The following is a 17,910-nucleotide window of genomic DNA, read 5'->3' as shown; positions in this document are numbered from 1 at the left end:
AGGAGCAATATTCATATGTTATAGATGGATATATACAGTCAACAAAACCAGTTCTATTCGTTAATTACATGAAAAATCGGGTATAATTCATTTGGCTGGTATCTCAGCATTCATAAAACAGCTTCTTATACATCTTTGCTCTTCACCTTGGTCCATCTCTCTGCAATTATCCCCATAATTTCTTTCTGCGGGCTGTTTGGATGCTCGCTTTTAACAATTTTCATTTGTTCCTTGACAAATAATTGGTACTCGCTTAATTGACCCGTTGGCGTCTGGCGTGGTGTTGGTCTCGTCTGCTCAAGTGAAGCCTTACAGGCGCCGCATCGATGCCTCTTGGGATCAATGCTTTTCGAGTGGCGCTTATACTCGCAGCCACATGCTGTGCAGGTCCACACGTATTTGAAGTCGATCTCGTACGAATGTTTCGTGGTGACTTTGATGCCCTGTGAACCAAACAATTGGGTGCATTTCGCTGCCCATACCTTGAATTCCTTCCCATGAGGATTGTCTGTAATCCCATTGATCATGAAATTTGCCAAGTGGCAGAATTCATGTGCTATGACATTCAATAAGCGCAGCTCATCGTCAATGACCTTCTCGGAAAGCTCAATGGAAGAATGATGCCGATATTGCTTCACGTCTGCCTTGGCGCTGTCGCCTATATGTTTGGAGATGATAGTTTCTCGCTTCCAGTTTGCTCGACCGGCGGTTGTCTTGAGAGTGTTGCTCCACACAATCTTAACTCCCCCGGTGGACTGAGTCAATTCTCCAACCTTGCCGTGTGTGATTTGAGTATCGAGCTGCTGGAGGAAGTCTATTGCCAGCTGAGATTTTTTGGCGTCAAACGACTTCTTCGTCTGTCTTTTTGATGGCGATTTTGGAACTGTTGATCGAGTAGAAGACTTGGTCTTGCGATCCATTTCTGATTCATCCCATTCATCATCAAACTCCTGGAGTCGAACAGTATCAATGACTAGCCCCTGAGGTGCTTCTTTAGCATGAATTTCTCTATGAGGAGAGCCCAGCTTCTTTTGCTTGCTCTCTTTGGGAGGTATGATGGGGAAACGCAGAGTATTAGCACCCAGCCCATCCTGGATACCAGGCAGAAGTTCCGACAATGGCCGAATTATATCTTTGCCCTCTTGGTGCTTTGGAAGCTGCGGCTGACGACTCGATTTTGTGATTCGACTTCGGCTTGGTGATACGCTACGAGGATGTTGTGTTAATGGTCCCCCTTGGCTATTGTAACGAGATCGTTCGGATGTGCTAGTCTGTGACTGAGGCAATCTCGATGTTGAGCCACTGGCATTCGAGATTGTGTTCCTGGAGGCGCCATTGCTTGTTTCCGAAGGGCCTCGAGGTTGCTTTATTGAAGCCTGCGACTCGATTCTCGAGGGTACATTGTTCTTGGTGTTGGTGGTCCTGCGCGATCGAATATCGACTTCTTGCGATTTGGGCTTCTGTGTGCTTATAGATTGACCTAGAGACCGAGAGGGCCTTTTCCCTTCCCCCTTTAGATCATCATCACCAAACCTCTCTGACGACGACTGCCACCTCTTCCGTACTTCCCCCTTTACCAAGGCCCGGATGGCTTTCTCGGGTTCTGCATCGCTCAGGTCGTAGATGAAGTCTTCTTTGTCGGTGGTCTGATTCTCCACGCTGCTATCATCATCTTCCAACTCAATCCAGATGGCATTTTTCGGGATGTGCTTCGAAATAGGCTTTGGTTGCGAGAGCCGCTGTTGTATGCGGCCGGGAATTCGCGTCAAGAGTGCATCTAATGATGGAAGTTCGTCATCACTGCCGTAGAAGGGGTCGTCATCCTGAGTACTTGTCATTGCCATAATGTCATAACATGATACGTTACAGCTGTGGACATAAAGAGCTGCTCATGCGATGCTTGCGATACTGTAGAGCATTTGTTTACATTCGACATGGGTGGATGCCGAGCAACCGAGTTGGGAGGATGGAGTGGGGCAGTGACACACTGGCCAAGAACATGGACATCCAAATGTCACCCACTAGCGCTGGAGGGGGAAAAATCGAAGAGCAGATCGGAGGAGGATCGGCAAATCCACGAGGAATTAAAAAAAAAAAAAATCATTTGTTTGCATTAATTATTATTACTTACTTGGGAAGTCTCGACGAAAACAGTTGTCTTGCACGTGAGAAAAAAATAATATGTAAATTATCATACACACTGCTTTCTTGTCTCCTATTAGCCCATTACGAAATTTATTCGACTTTTACTCCCATCCTCCGTTGTTTGCCTAAAATACCGGCCGGCTTTTATCGGTGAACAGGAACAGATAGGGCTGATTCTATGGCTGTCGCCTTCTCCACTTGGGGTTGCGATAATATCATACAGACTATTACTATTACAACCATGTCTATGGTCTATTACTTGAGAAGGGTAGGGGTTACAGCTTTTGGCATGGAACTTAGAAGTGACAAGCTCATAACATGATTGACAGATGCCATGAAATTCGCCCATGAACTCAAGCAGTCGCTGGCTAGTCAAGGTAAACCCTTTCCATCTTCTTTGGTTTAGCTGAGAGTTGCTCCAGCTGCGCCTCAAGTATCTTCCAGTTGCTCACCATAACTTCAGGCTTCCCGCCTCACTGGGTTGCCCATGCGATCCCATACGGCCAGCTAAAGAAATGTCTCAAAAAGGTGCAACGAGAGCTTCAAGAGTTGGGGCTTGACGCTGAAACGTTGCGCGAACTTCTCCATGCCAACACGGATTCTCCAGTCGCCTTGAATTACAGTCTCAACCGTATGTCTACCTCTAGAAAGATCATTCTGCCTATCTCCTTTTCTTTAGCAGGGATGTCTTTGACCGATGTCGCTAACATTATGGAAATACACAGCATCTTCAAGCTCTAAACTTGTGCGACCAAAATTAACGGTACAAATCCATTTGCACGAGGGCAACATTATCGATGCGTCGCTTGCGCCAACCACGCGCCATTTCTTCGAGAAAATCACCTCCAGGCGTGCTGTCGACTCCTCTGAAAGCGATGAGGAAACCAAACCAGCCAATACCTCACACAGCGAGACGAGCGATGAAGCGGCGCGTGCAACACCGCAACCTCTCGCAGACGGAAGCCAGGCAGGCCATGAAAGTTACGATGTCATAGAGGTGCCCCTAAGATCTGATGGTGTCTTTTTTGACATTCTCCAGAGCGATCTAGGCGGCTTGGATGCTCTGCAGGCCACAGAGAAGGAAGAGCTGAAACAGGAGGTTAAAGAGATAGGGAAACAAGTTTCGCAAGTGTCCCGGCCGACGCGGTTTTCTAAGAGCGACCTCGACCGCTGGAGGCACATATTCGAGCTGTATCTGGATGCGGAAGTGTTCTTTGCGACGCACGAGCAGGAGCACGGAGCTCGCTCCAGCCAGAAAGCTCTCCAGCAGCTGCAGTGGTTTCAGAACCAGGTCCACAAGCAACAGCTTGTCAAGTCATTCAAGTTGACGGAAAGTCGAACTGCCTTTTCGAAATTTCTTGAGCTGAATGCTACTCTCTTGAAACATCTACAATTTCAGGAACTAAATATGTTGGCAATCTCAAAAATATTGAAGAGTAAGACGACATTCTGTCCACTGGGTGGGTAGAGTATCAGCTAACGAGAGACATAGAATTTGATAAACGCACTGCGTTGGGCGTTTCCCGTGCCTTCCCGAGCGCAGTCAACTCGCGAAAGCTATTGTCAGGCGATATTGCCAAGGAAGTGTGCGCTCGAATTTCTAACGAGCTGGTTTCTATTATACCCCAAATTAATGACTATCTTTGCCCGATATGCTATTCGATTGCATATCAACCAGTTCGTCTGGGCTGTCAACACGTCTTCTGCATTCGTTGCATCATCAAGATACAGCGACGCAAGGAGGAATGCTGTCCCTTGTGCCGAGCTCATGTAGTCATGGATGCTTCCGCTGGTAAGTAACCCCCGCTCATGCTGTGAAGCACTATGTACCACGCGAATGGCACTCTAACATTATATAGATAACATCGATGCTGAATTAGAGAAATTTATGAGAAAATACTTCCTCCCAGAAGTAAAGGAGAAGCAACGAGCTAATGACCTAGAACGGGGGGTAGAGGAGTTTGGGGAAGGCTATAAACCGTCTGAGTGTGCCATCATGTGAGGTGCTGAACGACAAGCATGTGCTCTTTAGAACGCTGTTTATGAAACGATAATGTTTATTATGATGCCAGAAAGACAATAATAACTGATAATACCCCTTTCTATGGCGTGTTATATATTTTCTAAGAATCCCGCGTGCGTTTGGTTACTCAGTGCCTGCTAACTATTATAAAACTATATATGTGATCTTGTTGAGGAAGAAACAAATTGAGCACAATGACCGGATGCGTTGAGCATTCGTTCACAGCATCGTCTGTACGATGCTACTTCGTTGGTTTCAGGCTATCTACAAATTTTACACCATGATTGCTGCCGTATTTTTCATCCTAATGCCTGATATCGTTGCCATCACGCAATGCTTACTGCTTTTGCGGCCTCGAGAGCTTTTCGGAAGAGAAGCTGTAGCTCTTCCGGCTCCTCCAATCCTACACTAACACGAACCAGGTCAGGGTCTACACCATACTTGGCAGCCCAATCCAATTCCCTATAATGGGCCAAAAGGACGTAAGGGGAGCAGAGCGTGAAATTGCTTCCCAGACTCGGTCCCTTTGCAGTGTCGAGGTTGTTGAAGAAAACTTGGGCGTGCTCGGGGTGATGGAACACGACGGAGAGCAAGCCTCCATATCCGCCGTCCGGAAGGCGGCAAGCCTCGTAGTTGGGTTTTGAAGGGTTATACTTGGGATAATGCACAGTCTTGACGAGAGGGTCATCCCGCAAGATGTCGCATATTGTTTCCGCATTGACGTTTATGCGCTTCACTCTGCTGGAGAAGTCGCGGCTGTTTCTCTCCATGAAGAGGATATCCTCCGTCCAATACGTGTTTTCGTAGATTTGTTCTTCAAAGACTTTTTTGAGCAGACTGTAGTGTTTTCCCTCCGGGTTCAAGACCGTGCAGCCGCCCATGACATTCGAATCCCCCGAGAATATCTTGGTCAGACTGCTGACGACAATGTCGGCATAATGGAGGACATTGACGTTTGCAAATGTGCCAATGGTTTCATCAATGACGACGGCAAAGTTGTACTCGTCTGCCAACTTGCGAATCCGTTTGAGATCCGGACAGGCGAGGAGCGGATTTCCCGGGAATTCACAAAAGAGGGCAAGGAAGCGCTGTCCATCCTTCAGGAGGCGCTCAAGGTCATCAAGTTCTTCCGACGATGCATAGCCATACAAAATGCAGCCCGGTCCAAATTTCTCCAAAATCTTGAGCGTATCGACGTAAGGAAATCCAAAGTTGATGCTCTTGTGTGAACCCAGAGCAGCCACGAGAGCGCGGTGGGCGTTGAAGATGGCGTTCATGCCACAAGGATACAGCAGGACGTCAGTCTCATCGAGAGATTCAATGCCACGGGTATTAGCCTCGCTATTTGTCTCTGTCTCATCATTCATGTCCGCATCACCAGCAAGAGAGCCAGCGATTCTTCTGCGAATAGCCGATTTTGCTCGGGCTACTTGAGTAAGATTTAGATTTCTTCCAAAACGCTCTTCCAGGAAATGGAAACTTTCACGAGCTTCATCCGGATTCTCGGAAGTTGAAGAAGCCTTATTCTCGGAACCACCTGCATTAGGACCACCGGTGGAATTGGCTCGTGAATACCGCTTTGGGCCACGCACAGGTTTCTCTAGGACAGCGTGATGGTAGTGTTGATCATTAACTGGAATCAACTGGCCAAGTTTAAAAAGTTCATGGGAGAATTCGGCCCGTCGGCTCGACACTCCATCACCAGTATGTTGCCAGTACTCTTTGGCCACTGGGAATGATTCCTCTGGGAAGATGACGCCAGAAATGGTAGGCGCCAGCTGTTTCAGCAACGGAGAAAGATCCTTGGACGTATCCAGAGCAAGATTAACCACGAAGATCTGTTTGGCGATTTGCGGAGTCACACGCTGACGCATAAACTCTAGACATCTCTGACCAGCGGCAGCCGTGGCAAACAGCATAACCTTTTGACCAGCACGTCCATAGGCGGTCAGAATGTCCTGAGCAAAGGCTTGAATGCTCTTATGAATGAAAAATCTAATATCCAGGACAATAAGCAAAGGCCACACGCGACACAGATGGTTGATGCATCTCATCTCACTCACCGAGGGTAGCCAGTGACCATACGGCTCACAACTTGAGCATCGCCTTCTTCATAACCGACATTGGCCTGCCAAGTCGGTAATGAGACACTGACTGCCTGTAATTTTGATTGCGATTAGCATAAGTGAGTCAAGGCTGTCATCAACGTTTATATTCGTTGCAGGCCGAGAGACAACTTACATGAGCAGTGTCTGGAGGTATAGACTCTCCGAGTGAAATTATGGGCATTGCGGAAATGATGAATGCCTCTGTATTCTACTTGGCCAATTCCAAAATAGAAGAAGCTTAGTCGGTATCAATGTTTGAAGTTTATCGGTTCAAGTAGATTGGAACTGTAAGTTGGTAGGTTGGCATTGGGCAAAATTATTTAGCTAGGTCTATAAAATGCTCCGTATACCGGCTTGGAGTAACAGCAGTATAAACAAGATAATTGACTCTATGAAATGAGTCATTAGATTCACACTACCCTTGCCGCCCACTTTAGATTAAAACCATTCAGATGCTTTTATAGAAATCTCATTTGCCATTTCATTATATAAATTAATAAATCGCCGAAACATCAATGTCAAAATAATGAAGTATATTGTCATGGTATGGCGTTCAAGTACCTGGATTACAGAGTGCATTAGCCCCGATTTCGCTCAGTGCTAGAATAAATAACAAGGCACTCTCTGAGGCTGAACCGCTGCATTACGCGCATGGACGGCGCAGCGTCTTGTGATGTCATCCAATTACCCCACTGTGGTATTAAGCTTAGCACTCGTCCTGCCAAATCTCCAACTGCGCGCGAACAAGCTTCTGGAATATCGCATTCTCATTCCACCAAAGACGGCGGAATATAATTATAATTTCTTTCTCATAGCCAGATACCAACACCAATACCGATAACCACCATGTCATCAAAATACCGAAGCACTCCCCTCTACGGCGGCGCCATCACCTGCGACTTGCCGAAACACTTTGCAGATGTCAGGTCAGCAAAAACCTTGCGCCTCATTGTCGCGCGCATTCTAGAAATATAACTTTAACTAACTTGCAACTTCATGTTCCTCCTCTGCAGCAAACTGCGACAAGTCCCCGACAACCAGGAAGTCTGGATCGACAAGGATGGCTTCACGAGCATCATCTTCGAGATCACAGAGCGCGTGGGAGGCCCCGGATCCGGCCCCGAGATTGACGGCCGTGCCATGACCACACATCTGGAAGACATGGTCGGCTCGGACATCAACACGGTCAAGATCTGGAACACGGCCGAAACTGAATTCTCGCGCATGCAAGAGTAACGTCGCCCCTTTGTTCTTCTCACGCCGTTGTGCGCATTGTATCCCAGTTCACTAACAAGCAGGGGGAAAACAGGTTGAAACACCCCGCATACACCCTCATCGCAACGCAGACCCCCAACGCCAGCCACTCCAGCGACCAAAGCTCCGCTCCAGACTTCACGGCCCTCACCTTGACTCTACTACGCCTTGAAGAGCAGGACACAGACATTCTGATCACCATCAACGTGCCCCACATCAGAGGAGAGTACGACGCCGAGGAGGTCGATCTGGAGCTGGGCAAGCAGGGCAAGCTTATTGGAGATGCTGTTGAGATTGCAGCTCGCATCTGGGAAACTTTTGTCATCAAGGACTGGGGGCTTTTTGGCGAGTCCAAGAACCATTAATGCAAGTTCGATGGACAGGCCTTTTACGAGTTAATGATTGGTTCACTTTGTTTCGAAAGAGAACAGCGCCGTCTCTCTTTTATGCTTCATCACAGTTATATAAATCAACGACCAACCCGTCAAGAAAACGTATATACTACTGGATTCATAGAATAACAATCTAGTAATATTTGATGTCCTCTTATATATATCTCTTCCTAAAACCATGCTTCCCCCTCGTAGACTAATAGAAGGCAACAAAATCCTGGTATATTATGCCTCCCACTCTAATCGATAAGACGCACTTTAGAATACCGGGTCAACTTCGGCATCTTCTCCTCCATCCAATAGCGATACGGCTAGTGCGTGCAGATGAACCCCCAAAAAGGCTTGGAGTGTAAATGCTCCAGCTAGTCGCAAACTTTTAGTGGGATGATGATTGCCCACGGTCCACAGAGCAATCGATGACTTCGGAGCAATGATCGTTTGGCATTGTTTAACCATTGTTCACCTAAACTAAGAGATATATATCAAAATGTCTTCACAAGTTGCAAAAGCCGCCCGGCGCGTCACTCATGAGCTTCATGGCATTGTTGTATCTGCTGGTCTGATGCAAAAAACCGTCAAGGTTCGAGTCGGTGGTCAAAAATGGAATAAAGTCATCAACAAGGTGTGTGATTATGCGATTGCCACGCTTCATCCCCTTCCGCTAACGAGTCCAAAGTGGTTTGCAGAGCCAAAGCACTACCTCGTGCACGATCCCAACTCCTCCCTTCGTACTGGCGACGTCGTCTCCATCGTTCCCGGCTGGCCAACCTCCAAACACAAGCGTCACGTTATCAAAAACATCATTGCGCCCTATGGCAGTCCGGTCGAGGAACGGCCGCCGATTCCCTCACTAGAGGAGCGTATCGCCGAACGAGAAGCCAAGAGAGCTGTCAAGGCTGAAAGAAGAATACAGAACAAGGAGGAGCAGAAGGAATGATGAGAAGGGCACACGACAAAGGACAGTGGACATTGAATATCACAAATTCCAGTTGGCATGGCGCAACATGGCTGTATGAATAGATCGGGTAGCATCGTTCCAGGGCTACACCTGTGTGAGATTATTGGCAAAGGGATGCTCATAATTTGCTTCCAGCAACAACCGAGTAAGAGTTTAGCAATATAGCGCCTCTTAATGAATTCACGGACGTCAGTCGTAATCGATCTGACAGAACTCGCAACACACACCACAGCTGCTACTTAATATTTCGATCGCGTACTGCCGTAGTTTGCGCACATGCTAACCTTGCCTTGAGCGGAAGGGATGCTGTATCTGGACGCAGGTAGACAACTCAGCTCAGTTCAGCTTTAACCGCCACGCTCGCCAAATTTCTCGGCCCATTCTTCGTACTCCCGTAGGCCTTGTTGGTCTACGCTCGGCCGAATGGATTTTAAGCTTTGCTCAAAATCTGAGAGATCCATGGGCCGTATTTGCTCCTTTGTCATATACAAAAGGGCCTCGCCTAGAGACCTAAGTGGCCCCATGGCTGCATCTTTGGCAAGAGCTGTAATGTCGGATCCCGAAAACCCTATAAGGCACTTTAGTGACTGTGAACGTAATCGAGTGCGAAGGAGAAAGCATACTTACCAGTCGTTAATTGTACAAGTTGCTCTACATCTTCGTCTGACAGGCTGTGGTTTTGTTGTCGTAGTAATGTTCTCAGTTGTGTCTCCCGCGTCTTGGGCTCCGGTAAAGGAATATACTGTCGGCGCACAAACCGTCGCCGAGCGGCCTCATCAATTGCCCATGGTAGATTCGTTGCGGCCAATACCAAGACTCTTTGAGCTTCATTCCGCGTGCTCGTTTTGTTATCCGCCTCTCGGCCGGCTGCGGCTCGCTGGAGCTCGCTCCACTGGATAAGGAATTCGGTCTTGATCCTCCTAGTCGCCTCATGCTCGCCAGCATCCGATCGATGAGATAGCAGTGAATCGATTTCATCGACGAATATGATACTAGGAGCAAGCGCTTTAGCGAGACCGAAGAGCGCTCTCACTAGTTTCTCTGATTCTCCCAGATATTTGCTTGTTAGACTGCTGGCAGATATGGAGAAGAAGGTGGATTTGGATTCGGTGGCTACTGCGCGAGCCAGCATCGTCTTTCCAGTTCCCGGCGGTCCAAATAAGAGCATTCCGCGAGCCGGCTCGCGTAGGCCCATAAACAGGTCGGGGCGTAGGAATGGATATACTACAGTCTCCCGCAAAGAATTCTTCGCAACCTCCAGGCCCGCAATATCGCTCCAGTGAACTTCGTCTCCTTGTACAACAATATCGTTAAAGATTTGCTTCGCAGCGCTCTCGTCTATCCCAGGCGGCAGATTCTTGAGAATGGCTGCCTTTGTCATTTTCTTTGGTGTTTTATCGTTTTTAGCTCCCCATGCTGTACCCTCGGCAGCCTCTTCACTTGAGCGGCTGTCAACTTGATTCAGAGTGGCAAACTCGGAGGATGGTCGTCTCGCATCGTCCCGGTACCGATCCCCTCGTTCTGTGACGTATTTGTATAAAAGCGGACTGTCCATAACTATCCTCTTACTCCTGGAGGTACTGGATTCCCTTTGTCCTCCAGACATTTCCGGAGTGCCAGCCTTAGCACTTGGTCTCTTACTTTGAACTGACACGTCTTCAAAGACAGGGGGCTTCCGGGGGGTTGCATATTGCTCTGGTTTACTTGGAGTTTGAAATGACGCGGAGGCTTCTTGGCTGGACGAAGATGTCAGAGCACTTGACGCTGCGCTAATAGACAGAACTGAAGGTTGTGGAAGACGAGATTCATCAGACAAAGGAACCATGTTCCATTTTTGAGGCGATGTACGCTGAGACCTCGAGTCATATGATATCGTTGATTTCTGCGAACCGGGGGTGTTGCGATCCAGGGACTGACGCGGAGTAGGGCTTGATTTTGATGGCCGTCCTTCAGTAGAGAAGGGATTTAAGAAGTTGTCTCGAGATCCGGAAGTGCTCCACGCAATGGTCGCGGCCTTGCTTGGCCCGTCCGCTGCAGGCCTGTTCAATTTACGAGGAGTAGATGATCGATCGCTGGTCTTCTTGGATCGCAGTGTAGTCCTCATAGTGCGCTTCTCGGGGCTTGGAGCCCGGGCCGCCTTGTCGCTTCGCATGTCAGGCAAATCTGGGGTTCTCGAAGTGGGAAGCGAGTAGGCAACTCGTTGAGTTGAATCGGCAGGGGTGCTATGGATCCTCCTAATCGCTTCTTCAGATGACGTCATTGCCTCAAGTGAATTCCTCGTCGAGAACGAAGGACGTGAAAGTTCGGAATATGTTACCGCAGGGATAGAGCCTTGCCCTATGGTCCCCGATACCTGGCTGGAGCTGCCAGTGGCTTGTGCGGTATTGTCACGATACGTCGAAGCGACGCCCTCTTGTCGGGACAGCTTCAGCGCTTCCAAGAGATCAATTCTTTCTTTGCATTGTAGCTCCAGTTCTTTCACCGCATCTATCAAGGCAGCATCCGTATCGGTGTATGTTCCGGCGACTCTTGGTGCGCTCGTCGACGCGTAGTACTCATTTATTCGTCGAAGTGCGGCCTTCCAATGTCGAGTAGCCTCGCTCTCATCGCCCTAAGGGAAAAAGAAGTGTCAGCCAGGGAAAGTAGTTCGAAATAGCATGTTAAACTGAGATGAGGCGGTCCATCATCGCTTTACCTGGCCTTCATAATACACAGCCGTTGAACAACTGAGGTAACTTGAATCATAGGTTTTCTGAAGGGCGGTGCTATCTCTGTTGCTGAGCATTGCATAGAAGCAGGGCCAAAGTCCCAGATGGGCAGCGAGTCGATTTCAAGGCGGGTGTCCTCTTAGTAGTGTGGTGACGTCTAAATCGCAGAAAGAGAGCAGTCAGGACTTGGATCTTGGAAGTAGACCATGTGCATGAAAATAAAGTGACATGCGACAGGTACGTCCCGGAATTATTTGATGGGTCTTCCCTTTCCCTTCCAAGCCCGATTTTTTAGTTTTACAGTACAGAGTTCTTGGTACCGCTTTACACGTAACGCAGGCCTGGCCCCACCTGAACTGACGCATTACACTGTGGCTCATTGAATCGATTCACCAAACGCTTACGGGAGCAATTGAATGATGCCTTCTATTTCTTATCAGACATTGTATGTTCGCTATGGATTCAGGCTATCCTTCATAACGAACTCTTATGTATAATCAACATCTGAGCCGCGAATAGCCTGTCGTTCCATGTTTTACCCATAACAACACTCCATTTTGTTCTGACTAAAGATCAGCTTCGCAAAGTAATCGAATGTCAACACCGCGTAATATGCATCCAAATGGCTGCGTCATATGAAGCCGCTCATATATTTAAGCACCCACTCCTACTAACTCTGTCGACGCGCCTCCAACAGGGCGATTGGTGGAGGGCAAAACGCCAAATCTACCATATGTCTTTTGGTCAACGCTGACATAGTGCGGCAATATGGCAAGGAGATTCAGGCGAGATTCGATCCATCGAAGTGCCCACTCTGGGGGTGCGAGCAACTTTACGTAGCCAAGACCAGCTACAAAGCAGTTGTTAGTTGTAAGATCCACGGCCCATGTGCAAAGTTGGACACCATACCGATATAGCCAACGCCAACACCGCAAAGATGGCCCAACAAACTAGTGCTTGGCAGCAGCGCGGCAACAACCACTATCATGAGTAGAGGCGTAGTCCAAGTAGGGAGTTGATATGTCCCAATGACCAGATATGGGTTCTGTTTATATGTTCGGATCGCCTCCATGCCCAACAGCAAAAACACCCAGATGCTACCGAGACCAGGTTAGTACAACGAATCCCTCTCGCTACTCCTGAGCATTGTTGAGGTAGTTTTACCTGGCGCCCATGACGGCATGGTTGGCACGGAGAATGGCAATCTCAATGAAGAGATACAGAATGGCAGGAATCGTAGTCAGAGCTGCTTCCGTTAGACCAATGGCACAAAGATTGGGTTGAAGATGGTATCCCTACGTCCAAAGAAAAGCGCCAACGTAGTCAGAGTTCCATATTCGCTTTCGAATCGTTCCATCAATGGCGTCAACGCAACAACATTGAGAACTGCATGGGGGAAGTTGAGATGGATAAGAGGGAATGTATTCAACCGGTATCCTAAGGCCAAGTCAGATCATACACAGCCAACCCAGATTTCAGAACACATTGATTACCTGCTGCAAAGGACATCTGGTCCGGGATCAGAGAACCCCAGAGCCTCACATCCCAGTAGCCCGGCAAGCTAGCCAGCCAGAAACATATTATCGCCAGTAGGATAGCCCGGGTAAATAAAGGTAAGCGAAAGATGTATGATCTTGCCCTCAAGGTATTGAAGCCTTGGATACTCGGCATCGCTGCTCGTGCGCCAGTCGAATCAGTCCCCCAAGTATCCGGCACTTGGTAGACTGCACAGCTACTGCACCTAGGGAGTTTAGTAGGTGGTAGGTACCAAGACAGAGATCAGGTAAATCTCAATGCACTAAATCGCGGCGGTCCAGGGCGACTCGACGCAAGAAGCGCAATGTAAGCAACAAGTGAATAAAAAAAAATTACATAAGATGACTTCTATAAGCTAAAATAAATTCAATGTTTTTATACTGTATTATAAGCTAAATTAATTTTTATTAGAAATAATGATCCATAACAATACTTAGTATACCAAATTTTTTAATAATGGTATTTTTCTAAATAAAAATAATTAAATAATTTATTTATATAGTTTAATTGAATTTTTAAACTGAATTTTTAAAGATTTTTTGTCATTGTATAGCATTAAAAAAACTTCCCTAACGGGATTAACACTACATAGGTATTTTAGCAAGACGTTAAAAGCATGGCCGGCTAACGGTCGTGTTGTTGCCTTAGAATGTGAGTCCGGCGTAAGGCAGACAATTCTACTTCTGTGTACCAACCGTCAACCTCCGAGAGATCTACTGCCAATTCAAACCACGGTCTTTTCGCCAGGACCACCATCTAGCCAACATGACGACGCGACAAGCTGCTCTGTCAGTACATACATCAATCAAACCTGCGACCGTCGACGTACTCGATTCTAACCGATAATGTCCAATTTCTAGGTCACTATACCGTCGCTCATTGAAGCTTGCGCTGGACTGGGCTGTCCATCGTCACCTATGGCGAGGCCAGGCGCTCTATATTCGGTCCCTGTTTGAGGCCAACAAGAAGGTCACAGATCCTCGGCAACAGAGAGTCAGTCAACATTACCCGCGCTTCAATGGAGGGCCGCCATTAACACTCTTCCAGGCCCTGTTAGCGGAGACAGAAAAGTTACTCGAAAGCTGGAAACACCCCGACCCATACGTTCCGCCAACCGCACCAGGAGGTGAGACGACACATACAATTGCGCATACAAAAAGAAAACAAAGGCTAATTGAGCAGGATCCAAATTTGAGCGAAATCTACCATCTCCGATCTTAGACCGTGAGCGAATGCACTCCATGCGCCTGTTTCGACTGCTAATATTTGATAGCTCCCCCACACCACGCAAATGGGCATTGAGGACTTTGCTTGCGCCAAAATTAGATCATGGGTATATAGTAAAAAATAATGCATTTATTCTAGCAATCACGCCTATTTACATTCAATCGCCATGTGTATGTAATCTGGGGTAGGGAATCCAAGTGCATGTCTAGTATAGGTGAGCAATTTGATTCATATAAGAGACATAAGAATGGTTGGAGGAATAAGCTCTACCGCCTACACCCAAAAAATTGCATCAATAATATCAATGTAATGAATTGCAGTAATAGTAGCGATTTTTATTCGATATTGAATTTATTTTCAATTTATTTTGCATTACCCGCTATATAATCCCATTGTCGCAGGTGATGTAATACGTACACAAGCCCCTCTTCATCTAGTAATATCTTGTCACTCACTTCCCTCAAGTCAGTCCTCTCCACTACTTTCTGCCACCGTCAGGCTCATCTTCAATACCCAACTTATAACTTGACCTCTTCATCACCAGTCCTCACCCACATAAAAGTAACCATGTCTTGTATATTCTGCCGCATTATCAAGGGTGAGTTTAGCAAAACGAAAATGTCAAAACGCCACTACTAAGACAAGCTACCCCTCCCGTTCTTACAACAGAACTAACAGCATCTTGCACCAGGCGAGATCCCGGCTCTGAAGCTCTTTGAGAGCGAAAAGACGCTTGCTTTCCTCGACATCGGGCCGCTAAGCAAGGGCCATGCTGTAAATCTCCTCCTACCCATCAAGGTCACCGGCAGACTACTAACCCTGTGCCACTAATGTAGCTTGTCATCCCAAAGTATCATGGCGCAAAGCTGGCTGATATTCCCGATGATCAGCTCTCCGAGATTCTGGTAACACATCCGTTAATTGCTTCATCTACTTCTTCACGTGCTAACCATATGTTTGCTTCATTCAGCCTACTCTCAAGAAGCTGGTGACGGCTACTGGAGCCACGGATTACAACATCCTCCAAAACAACGGAACCATTGCCCACCAGCAAGTGCATCATGTAAGCTTCAACTATATTGTGACTGCGAAATGCTGAGTGAATAACAAGCTGACATTGACTGCCACAGGTCCACTTCCACATGGTATGACCACTACTACCCTCGATCAGTTCAATGCCCCAGCCTTTGACTCTAACTAATGCCCTCTGATTAGATTCCGAAGCCCAATGAGACTGAAGGCCTGGACATCTCCTGGCCCGCTACTAGTGGTGATATGGAGAAGCTTAAAGCTCTGTGTGAGGATATCAAGGCCAAGATGTAAGTTTCGCCTTGTGATATCACAGGTCTACCGACCAGCGCTATTAGGATGGTATGATTTACGCGAGGTACGCAGACAATGAAAATATTATATATATGTCTATCTTCCATAGAACCCGCAGGACCCCAATCTATCCAAAGTTTTCCTGGTGCACGGCCGTTTCTTTAATCTACATCGTTGATTGACGTGTCTAGATTCCCATTCCCATCAGCAGTCGCTGCCCTTGAGGGTTCATACCAGTTCGCCGCAGCACCGCCCTGTAATATTCCCTGTCTGTCGTAGAGACAGCGCGCGCGCAGATATGGGTCGAGTCTCCAATAGTCATCTTTGAGCTGTGTTGCCAGTTCGTTCCTCTTAGCCAAGACTTCTTTGCTTTCGCCTTCCTTGTGTATCCACTGTAGAGTCGCGTCTTCGTACTCCTTGACAAGCTTTTCCCTGCCCGCGAGAAGCTTTGCCTTGGTTTCAATATCCTTCATCAAGTCATTTTCGCCAGCGACAGGCTCCACATATTTGAATTCCCAGTCTTCGTCACCTCCAAGCTCCTTGAGGATGTGCGAGGGTTCGATGAATTCCTGCAAGTCACCCTTGTTATTCGTGAAATGAACCTTGGCCGCCACCACCGGATCCAGCCAGCCGCGGATAATCTTCCAGATTCCTAACGCCAGCGTCAGTAATTGTTCTCCCTCTTAAATAAGCAGCCTTTTCTTCTTACCTTGAAAGATCCACGGTGCGTTGTGAACAAGAACAGCTCCAAGAGATTCGGGATAGTTGGCTTCGAAGCACTTGATCATAAACTTGACAGGAGTGTAGTCCATGTTTGCCATGGAAAATCCAGTCATATCGAAGATAATGGTCTAATAATGTGGTCAGTAACATGCACAACCTCTAGGTATACAGGGTAACATACAGCTGTATCAACAGGTGGTCTCAACACCATTCTCGCCGTTTCAATTAGGAAAACAGTATATCGCTCCAGACTCTCTTCGCACTGCTCTCCTTGACGATGGAGGCGGACTCTGACCACACAAATTGGCCGGCCTTGCTTATCCACACCATGCAAGAAACTCTTACCCATACGAAGCTGCGCCAGGAAGTCTTCGCCAACCTTCTTGGCATCTTTCTCGCCCTCCCGCGCATTGACAACAGCTCCCTCCTCGCCATTCGCCATGATGTCAAGGTCCACCTTCATGTCGCTGTGTCGCCAGCTCATGGTGGACACCAACATGACCAGGGCCTTGTCCACATCCCACTTGCGGGCTCGAAGGAAGCGCAAGGCGAGGGCGTCTGGGTGGTCATGCTTCACCATGCTCCAGAACGTCTCGCGAATGGCCTCAGGGCTGTTGGTCGCAAGAACCTCTTGGAAGTGTTTGGTCTGGCCATATTTGTCGTCTTCGGCAGCCTCGCTCGCTGCGGCAGCCTTTTCGTTTCCCTTCCTCTTGAAGACGCCAAATCGTCTCTTCTTCTCTGCTTCTGCCGGTTCCGCTTTTCCTTGGGCTGCAGTATTCGTACTGGCAGAGGCATTGTCCTCAAGGACGCCACAGAGCTGGAAGAAGGCCTGCCACAATTGGCGCAGCTTCTCTTCCTGCTCTGGGGTGAGGTTGCCCACGTGCCCCGGTGCGATTTGGTCCGGCATGCTGTCAGATGGCGGGGAAGCGATCGCAATGTCTTCCGGAGTCGCAGTAGTTGCTGGGTGCTCGCGCAAGTTGGCTGTCGCAAGGTAAGAGATGGTGACAACGGCGAGAACGATTGCGGCGCCGGTGGTATATGTGACGCTGCTACGAAGATCGAGATCGCGGCTGGTCCGGATCGGCTTGCGCAGAGGCGAATATAAGATGCTGCGCTGGGCTCTGGGTTGTCCGTCGAGCGAAGATGCCGGAGTTGGATGGTCGCAGACGTAAGTGTTTGTGGTCACTTGCTTATTGACCTCACGTGCTTGCGATCTGAAGGCGCGAGAGCCGATTGAAATGGACGAGACGGAAGTCGATCTGCTCGACGTGGGGAATGTCCGAGACCCAGGCGATACTAGTGCGAAAAACCGCGATGCTCTGGAAATGTTCACTTCCAAGCTCAAGCACTGCCTTGTTGGAAGCCTCATGTGCAGTGCAATTTGCAATTCGGAGAGTCGGGCGCAGTTTGGATGCGGGATGAACGAATGAGCCGGCTCCCACGGCGGAAAAGAATGTCGTATAGAGGGATCGACTTCAATGCGGAGAATAATAGAGTAATAGAGTAAGGTGGC

The 17,910-nt window shown here is 48.1% G+C and overlaps 10 protein-coding genes across 10 annotated transcripts; 5 read left to right on the top strand and 5 right to left on the bottom strand.

Moving 5' to 3' along the window:
* Positions 1 to 4: 4 nt before the first annotated feature.
* V8C40DRAFT_258122 (SprT-like family-domain-containing protein) lies at positions 5 to 1,991 on the bottom strand. The gene has a single exon (XM_083218654.1). The coding sequence runs from the start codon at positions 1,842 to 1,844 to the stop codon at positions 126 to 128; it is 1,719 nt and encodes a 572-aa protein (XP_083067840.1). The 5' UTR covers positions 1,845 to 1,991; the 3' UTR covers positions 5 to 125.
* A 94-nt stretch (positions 1,992 to 2,085) lies between these two features.
* Positions 2,086 to 4,258, top strand: V8C40DRAFT_258120 (SPX domain-containing protein). The gene is made up of 6 exons (XM_083218653.1): positions 2,086 to 2,413; positions 2,475 to 2,522; positions 2,609 to 2,776; positions 2,871 to 3,581; positions 3,638 to 3,937; positions 4,005 to 4,258. Exons 2-6 carry the CDS (start codon positions 2,480 to 2,482, stop codon positions 4,145 to 4,147), a joined length of 1,365 nt encoding a protein of 454 aa, XP_083067839.1. The 5' UTR covers positions 2,086 to 2,413; positions 2,475 to 2,479; the 3' UTR covers positions 4,148 to 4,258.
* Positions 4,212 to 6,598, bottom strand: V8C40DRAFT_258116 (pyridoxal phosphate-dependent transferase). The gene is made up of 3 exons (XM_083218652.1): positions 6,410 to 6,598; positions 6,232 to 6,326; positions 4,212 to 6,163 (listed from the first exon to the last, which is right to left on the bottom strand). Exons 1-3 carry the CDS (start codon positions 6,455 to 6,457, stop codon positions 4,495 to 4,497), a joined length of 1,812 nt encoding a protein of 603 aa, XP_083067838.1. The 5' UTR covers positions 6,458 to 6,598; the 3' UTR covers positions 4,212 to 4,494.
* A 390-nt stretch (positions 6,599 to 6,988) lies between these two features.
* Positions 6,989 to 8,079, top strand: V8C40DRAFT_258115 (Ran GTPase-binding protein MOG1). Its single transcript, XM_083218651.1, has 3 exons — positions 6,989 to 7,202; positions 7,290 to 7,508; positions 7,586 to 8,079. The coding sequence occupies exons 1-3, from the start codon at positions 7,123 to 7,125 to the stop codon at positions 7,893 to 7,895; spliced, it is 609 nt and encodes a 202-aa protein (XP_083067837.1). The 5' UTR covers positions 6,989 to 7,122; the 3' UTR covers positions 7,896 to 8,079.
* Positions 8,080 to 8,237: 158 nt separating this feature from the next.
* V8C40DRAFT_258112 (mitochondrial 37S ribosomal protein uS17m) lies at positions 8,238 to 9,104 on the top strand. Its single transcript, XM_083218650.1, has 2 exons — positions 8,238 to 8,544; positions 8,599 to 9,104. The coding sequence occupies exons 1-2, from the start codon at positions 8,410 to 8,412 to the stop codon at positions 8,857 to 8,859; spliced, it is 396 nt and encodes a 131-aa protein (XP_083067836.1). The 5' UTR covers positions 8,238 to 8,409; the 3' UTR covers positions 8,860 to 9,104.
* Positions 9,105 to 9,227: 123 nt separating this feature from the next.
* On the bottom strand, positions 9,228 to 12,345 carry V8C40DRAFT_278198 (oligomeric complex COG6-domain-containing protein; the record flags this gene model as incomplete). Its single annotated transcript, XM_083221041.1, has 4 exons — positions 9,228 to 9,448; positions 9,508 to 11,491; positions 11,576 to 11,657; positions 12,338 to 12,345. The coding sequence occupies 4 exons, from the start codon at positions 12,343 to 12,345 to the stop codon at positions 9,228 to 9,230; spliced, it is 2,295 nt and encodes a 764-aa protein (XP_083067835.1).
* On the bottom strand, positions 12,001 to 13,470 carry V8C40DRAFT_258107 (putative rhomboid protease RBD2). Its single transcript, XM_083218649.1, has 4 exons — positions 13,082 to 13,470; positions 12,888 to 13,025; positions 12,753 to 12,834; positions 12,001 to 12,685 (listed from the first exon to the last, which is right to left on the bottom strand). The coding sequence occupies exons 1-4, from the start codon at positions 13,257 to 13,259 to the stop codon at positions 12,439 to 12,441; spliced, it is 645 nt and encodes a 214-aa protein (XP_083067834.1). The 5' UTR covers positions 13,260 to 13,470; the 3' UTR covers positions 12,001 to 12,438.
* A 291-nt stretch (positions 13,471 to 13,761) lies between these two features.
* Positions 13,762 to 14,681, top strand: V8C40DRAFT_258101 (NADH dehydrogenase 1 beta subcomplex subunit 9). The gene is made up of 5 exons (XM_083218648.1): positions 13,762 to 13,912; positions 13,985 to 14,117; positions 14,172 to 14,250; positions 14,307 to 14,348; positions 14,398 to 14,681. Exons 1-5 carry the CDS (start codon positions 13,890 to 13,892, stop codon positions 14,424 to 14,426), a joined length of 306 nt encoding a protein of 101 aa, XP_083067833.1. The 5' UTR covers positions 13,762 to 13,889; the 3' UTR covers positions 14,427 to 14,681.
* Positions 14,682 to 14,729: 48 nt separating this feature from the next.
* V8C40DRAFT_258098 (adenosine 5'-monophosphoramidase) lies at positions 14,730 to 15,977 on the top strand. Its single transcript, XM_083218647.1, has 6 exons — positions 14,730 to 14,949; positions 15,043 to 15,125; positions 15,188 to 15,256; positions 15,322 to 15,414; positions 15,482 to 15,496; positions 15,567 to 15,977. Exons 1-6 carry the CDS (start codon positions 14,919 to 14,921, stop codon positions 15,672 to 15,674), a joined length of 399 nt encoding a protein of 132 aa, XP_083067832.1. The 5' UTR covers positions 14,730 to 14,918; the 3' UTR covers positions 15,675 to 15,977.
* Positions 15,742 to 17,906, bottom strand: V8C40DRAFT_258096 (CRAL-TRIO domain-containing protein). The gene is made up of 3 exons (XM_083218646.1): positions 16,579 to 17,906; positions 16,384 to 16,525; positions 15,742 to 16,326 (listed from the first exon to the last, which is right to left on the bottom strand). The coding sequence occupies exons 1-3, from the start codon at positions 17,764 to 17,766 to the stop codon at positions 15,836 to 15,838; spliced, it is 1,821 nt and encodes a 606-aa protein (XP_083067831.1). The 5' UTR covers positions 17,767 to 17,906; the 3' UTR covers positions 15,742 to 15,835.
* Positions 17,907 to 17,910: the final 4 nt, after the last annotated feature.

The sequence above is a fragment of the Trichoderma camerunense genome, assembly GCF_050948025.1.
Source record: "Trichoderma camerunense strain CBS 138272 chromosome Unknown V8C40scaffold_26, whole genome shotgun sequence".
Classification (NCBI taxonomy): Eukaryota; Fungi; Ascomycota; class Sordariomycetes; order Hypocreales; family Hypocreaceae; genus Trichoderma; species Trichoderma camerunense.
The sequence above is the reverse complement of the archived record's forward strand: the minus strand, read 5'-3'. Positions and strand labels throughout refer to the sequence as shown.

What these genes read in the sequence shown, in the direction of transcription:
- V8C40DRAFT_258098 (XM_083218647.1), top strand. Translation starts at nt 14,919, where the DNA reads ATGTCTTGTATATTCTGCCGCATTATCAAGG. An exon ending in ATTCTGCCGCATTATCAAGG is followed by an intron (nt 14,950 to 15,042) that starts GTGAGTTTAGCA and finishes ATCTTGCACCAG; the next exon opens with GCGAGATCCCGGCTCTGAAG. An exon ending in ATCAGCTCTCCGAGATTCTG is followed by an intron (nt 15,257 to 15,321) that starts GTAACACATCCG and finishes TGCTTCATTCAG; the next exon opens with CCTACTCTCAAGAAGCTGGT.
- V8C40DRAFT_258096 (XM_083218646.1), bottom strand. Translation starts at nt 17,766, where the DNA reads ATGAGGCTTCCAACAAGGCAGTGCTTGAGCTTGGAAGTGAACATTTCC. An exon ending in GACCACCTGTTGATACAGCT is followed by an intron (nt 16,526 to 16,578) that starts GTATGTTACCCT and finishes CCACATTATTAG; the next exon opens with ACCATTATCTTCGATATGAC. An exon ending in CGCACCGTGGATCTTTCAAG is followed by an intron (nt 16,327 to 16,383) that starts GTAAGAAGAAAA and finishes CGCTGGCGTTAG; the next exon opens with GAATCTGGAAGATTATCCGC.
- V8C40DRAFT_258120 (XM_083218653.1), top strand. Translation starts at nt 2,480, where the DNA reads ATGAAATTCGCCCATGAACTCAAGCAGTCGCTGGCTAGTCAAG. An exon ending in AATCTCAAAAATATTGAAGA is followed by an intron (nt 3,582 to 3,637) that starts GTAAGACGACAT and finishes CGAGAGACATAG; the next exon opens with AATTTGATAAACGCACTGCG. An exon ending in AGTCATGGATGCTTCCGCTG is followed by an intron (nt 3,938 to 4,004) that starts GTAAGTAACCCC and finishes AACATTATATAG; the next exon opens with ATAACATCGATGCTGAATTA.
- V8C40DRAFT_258107 (XM_083218649.1), bottom strand. Translation starts at nt 13,259, where the DNA reads ATGCCGAGTATCCAAGGCTTCAATACCTTGAGGGCAAGATCATACATC. An exon ending in CCAGATGTCCTTTGCAGCAG is followed by an intron (nt 13,026 to 13,081) that starts GTAATCAATGTG and finishes ACTTGGCCTTAG; the next exon opens with GATACCGGTTGAATACATTC. An exon ending in GTTGGCGCTTTTCTTTGGAC is followed by an intron (nt 12,835 to 12,887) that starts GTAGGGATACCA and finishes TAACGGAAGCAG; the next exon opens with CTCTGACTACGATTCCTGCC.
- V8C40DRAFT_258115 (XM_083218651.1), top strand. Translation starts at nt 7,123, where the DNA reads ATGTCATCAAAATACCGAAGCACTCCCCTCTACGGCGGCGCCATCACC. An exon ending in AAACACTTTGCAGATGTCAG is followed by an intron (nt 7,203 to 7,289) that starts GTCAGCAAAAAC and finishes CCTCCTCTGCAG; the next exon opens with CAAACTGCGACAAGTCCCCG. An exon ending in GAATTCTCGCGCATGCAAGA is followed by an intron (nt 7,509 to 7,585) that starts GTAACGTCGCCC and finishes GGGGGAAAACAG; the next exon opens with GTTGAAACACCCCGCATACA.
- V8C40DRAFT_258122 (XM_083218654.1), bottom strand. Translation starts at nt 1,844, where the DNA reads ATGGCAATGACAAGTACTCAGGATGACGACCCCTTCTACGGCAGTGAT.
- V8C40DRAFT_258101 (XM_083218648.1), top strand. Translation starts at nt 13,890, where the DNA reads ATGACGACGCGACAAGCTGCTCT. An exon ending in ACGACGCGACAAGCTGCTCT is followed by an intron (nt 13,913 to 13,984) that starts GTCAGTACATAC and finishes TCCAATTTCTAG; the next exon opens with GTCACTATACCGTCGCTCAT. An exon ending in CAGATCCTCGGCAACAGAGA is followed by an intron (nt 14,118 to 14,171) that starts GTCAGTCAACAT and finishes ACACTCTTCCAG; the next exon opens with GCCCTGTTAGCGGAGACAGA.
- V8C40DRAFT_258112 (XM_083218650.1), top strand. Translation starts at nt 8,410, where the DNA reads ATGTCTTCACAAGTTGCAAAAGCCGCCCGGCGCGTCACTCATGAGCTT. An exon ending in GGAATAAAGTCATCAACAAG is followed by an intron (nt 8,545 to 8,598) that starts GTGTGTGATTAT and finishes ACGAGTCCAAAG; the next exon opens with TGGTTTGCAGAGCCAAAGCA.
- V8C40DRAFT_258116 (XM_083218652.1), bottom strand. Translation starts at nt 6,457, where the DNA reads ATGCCCATAATTTCACTCGGAGAGTCTATACCTCCAGACACTGCTCAT. An exon ending in TACCTCCAGACACTGCTCAT is followed by an intron (nt 6,327 to 6,409) that starts GTAAGTTGTCTC and finishes TCAAAATTACAG; the next exon opens with GCAGTCAGTGTCTCATTACC. An exon ending in ATGGTCACTGGCTACCCTCG is followed by an intron (nt 6,164 to 6,231) that starts GTGAGTGAGATG and finishes CCTGGATATTAG; the next exon opens with ATTTTTCATTCATAAGAGCA.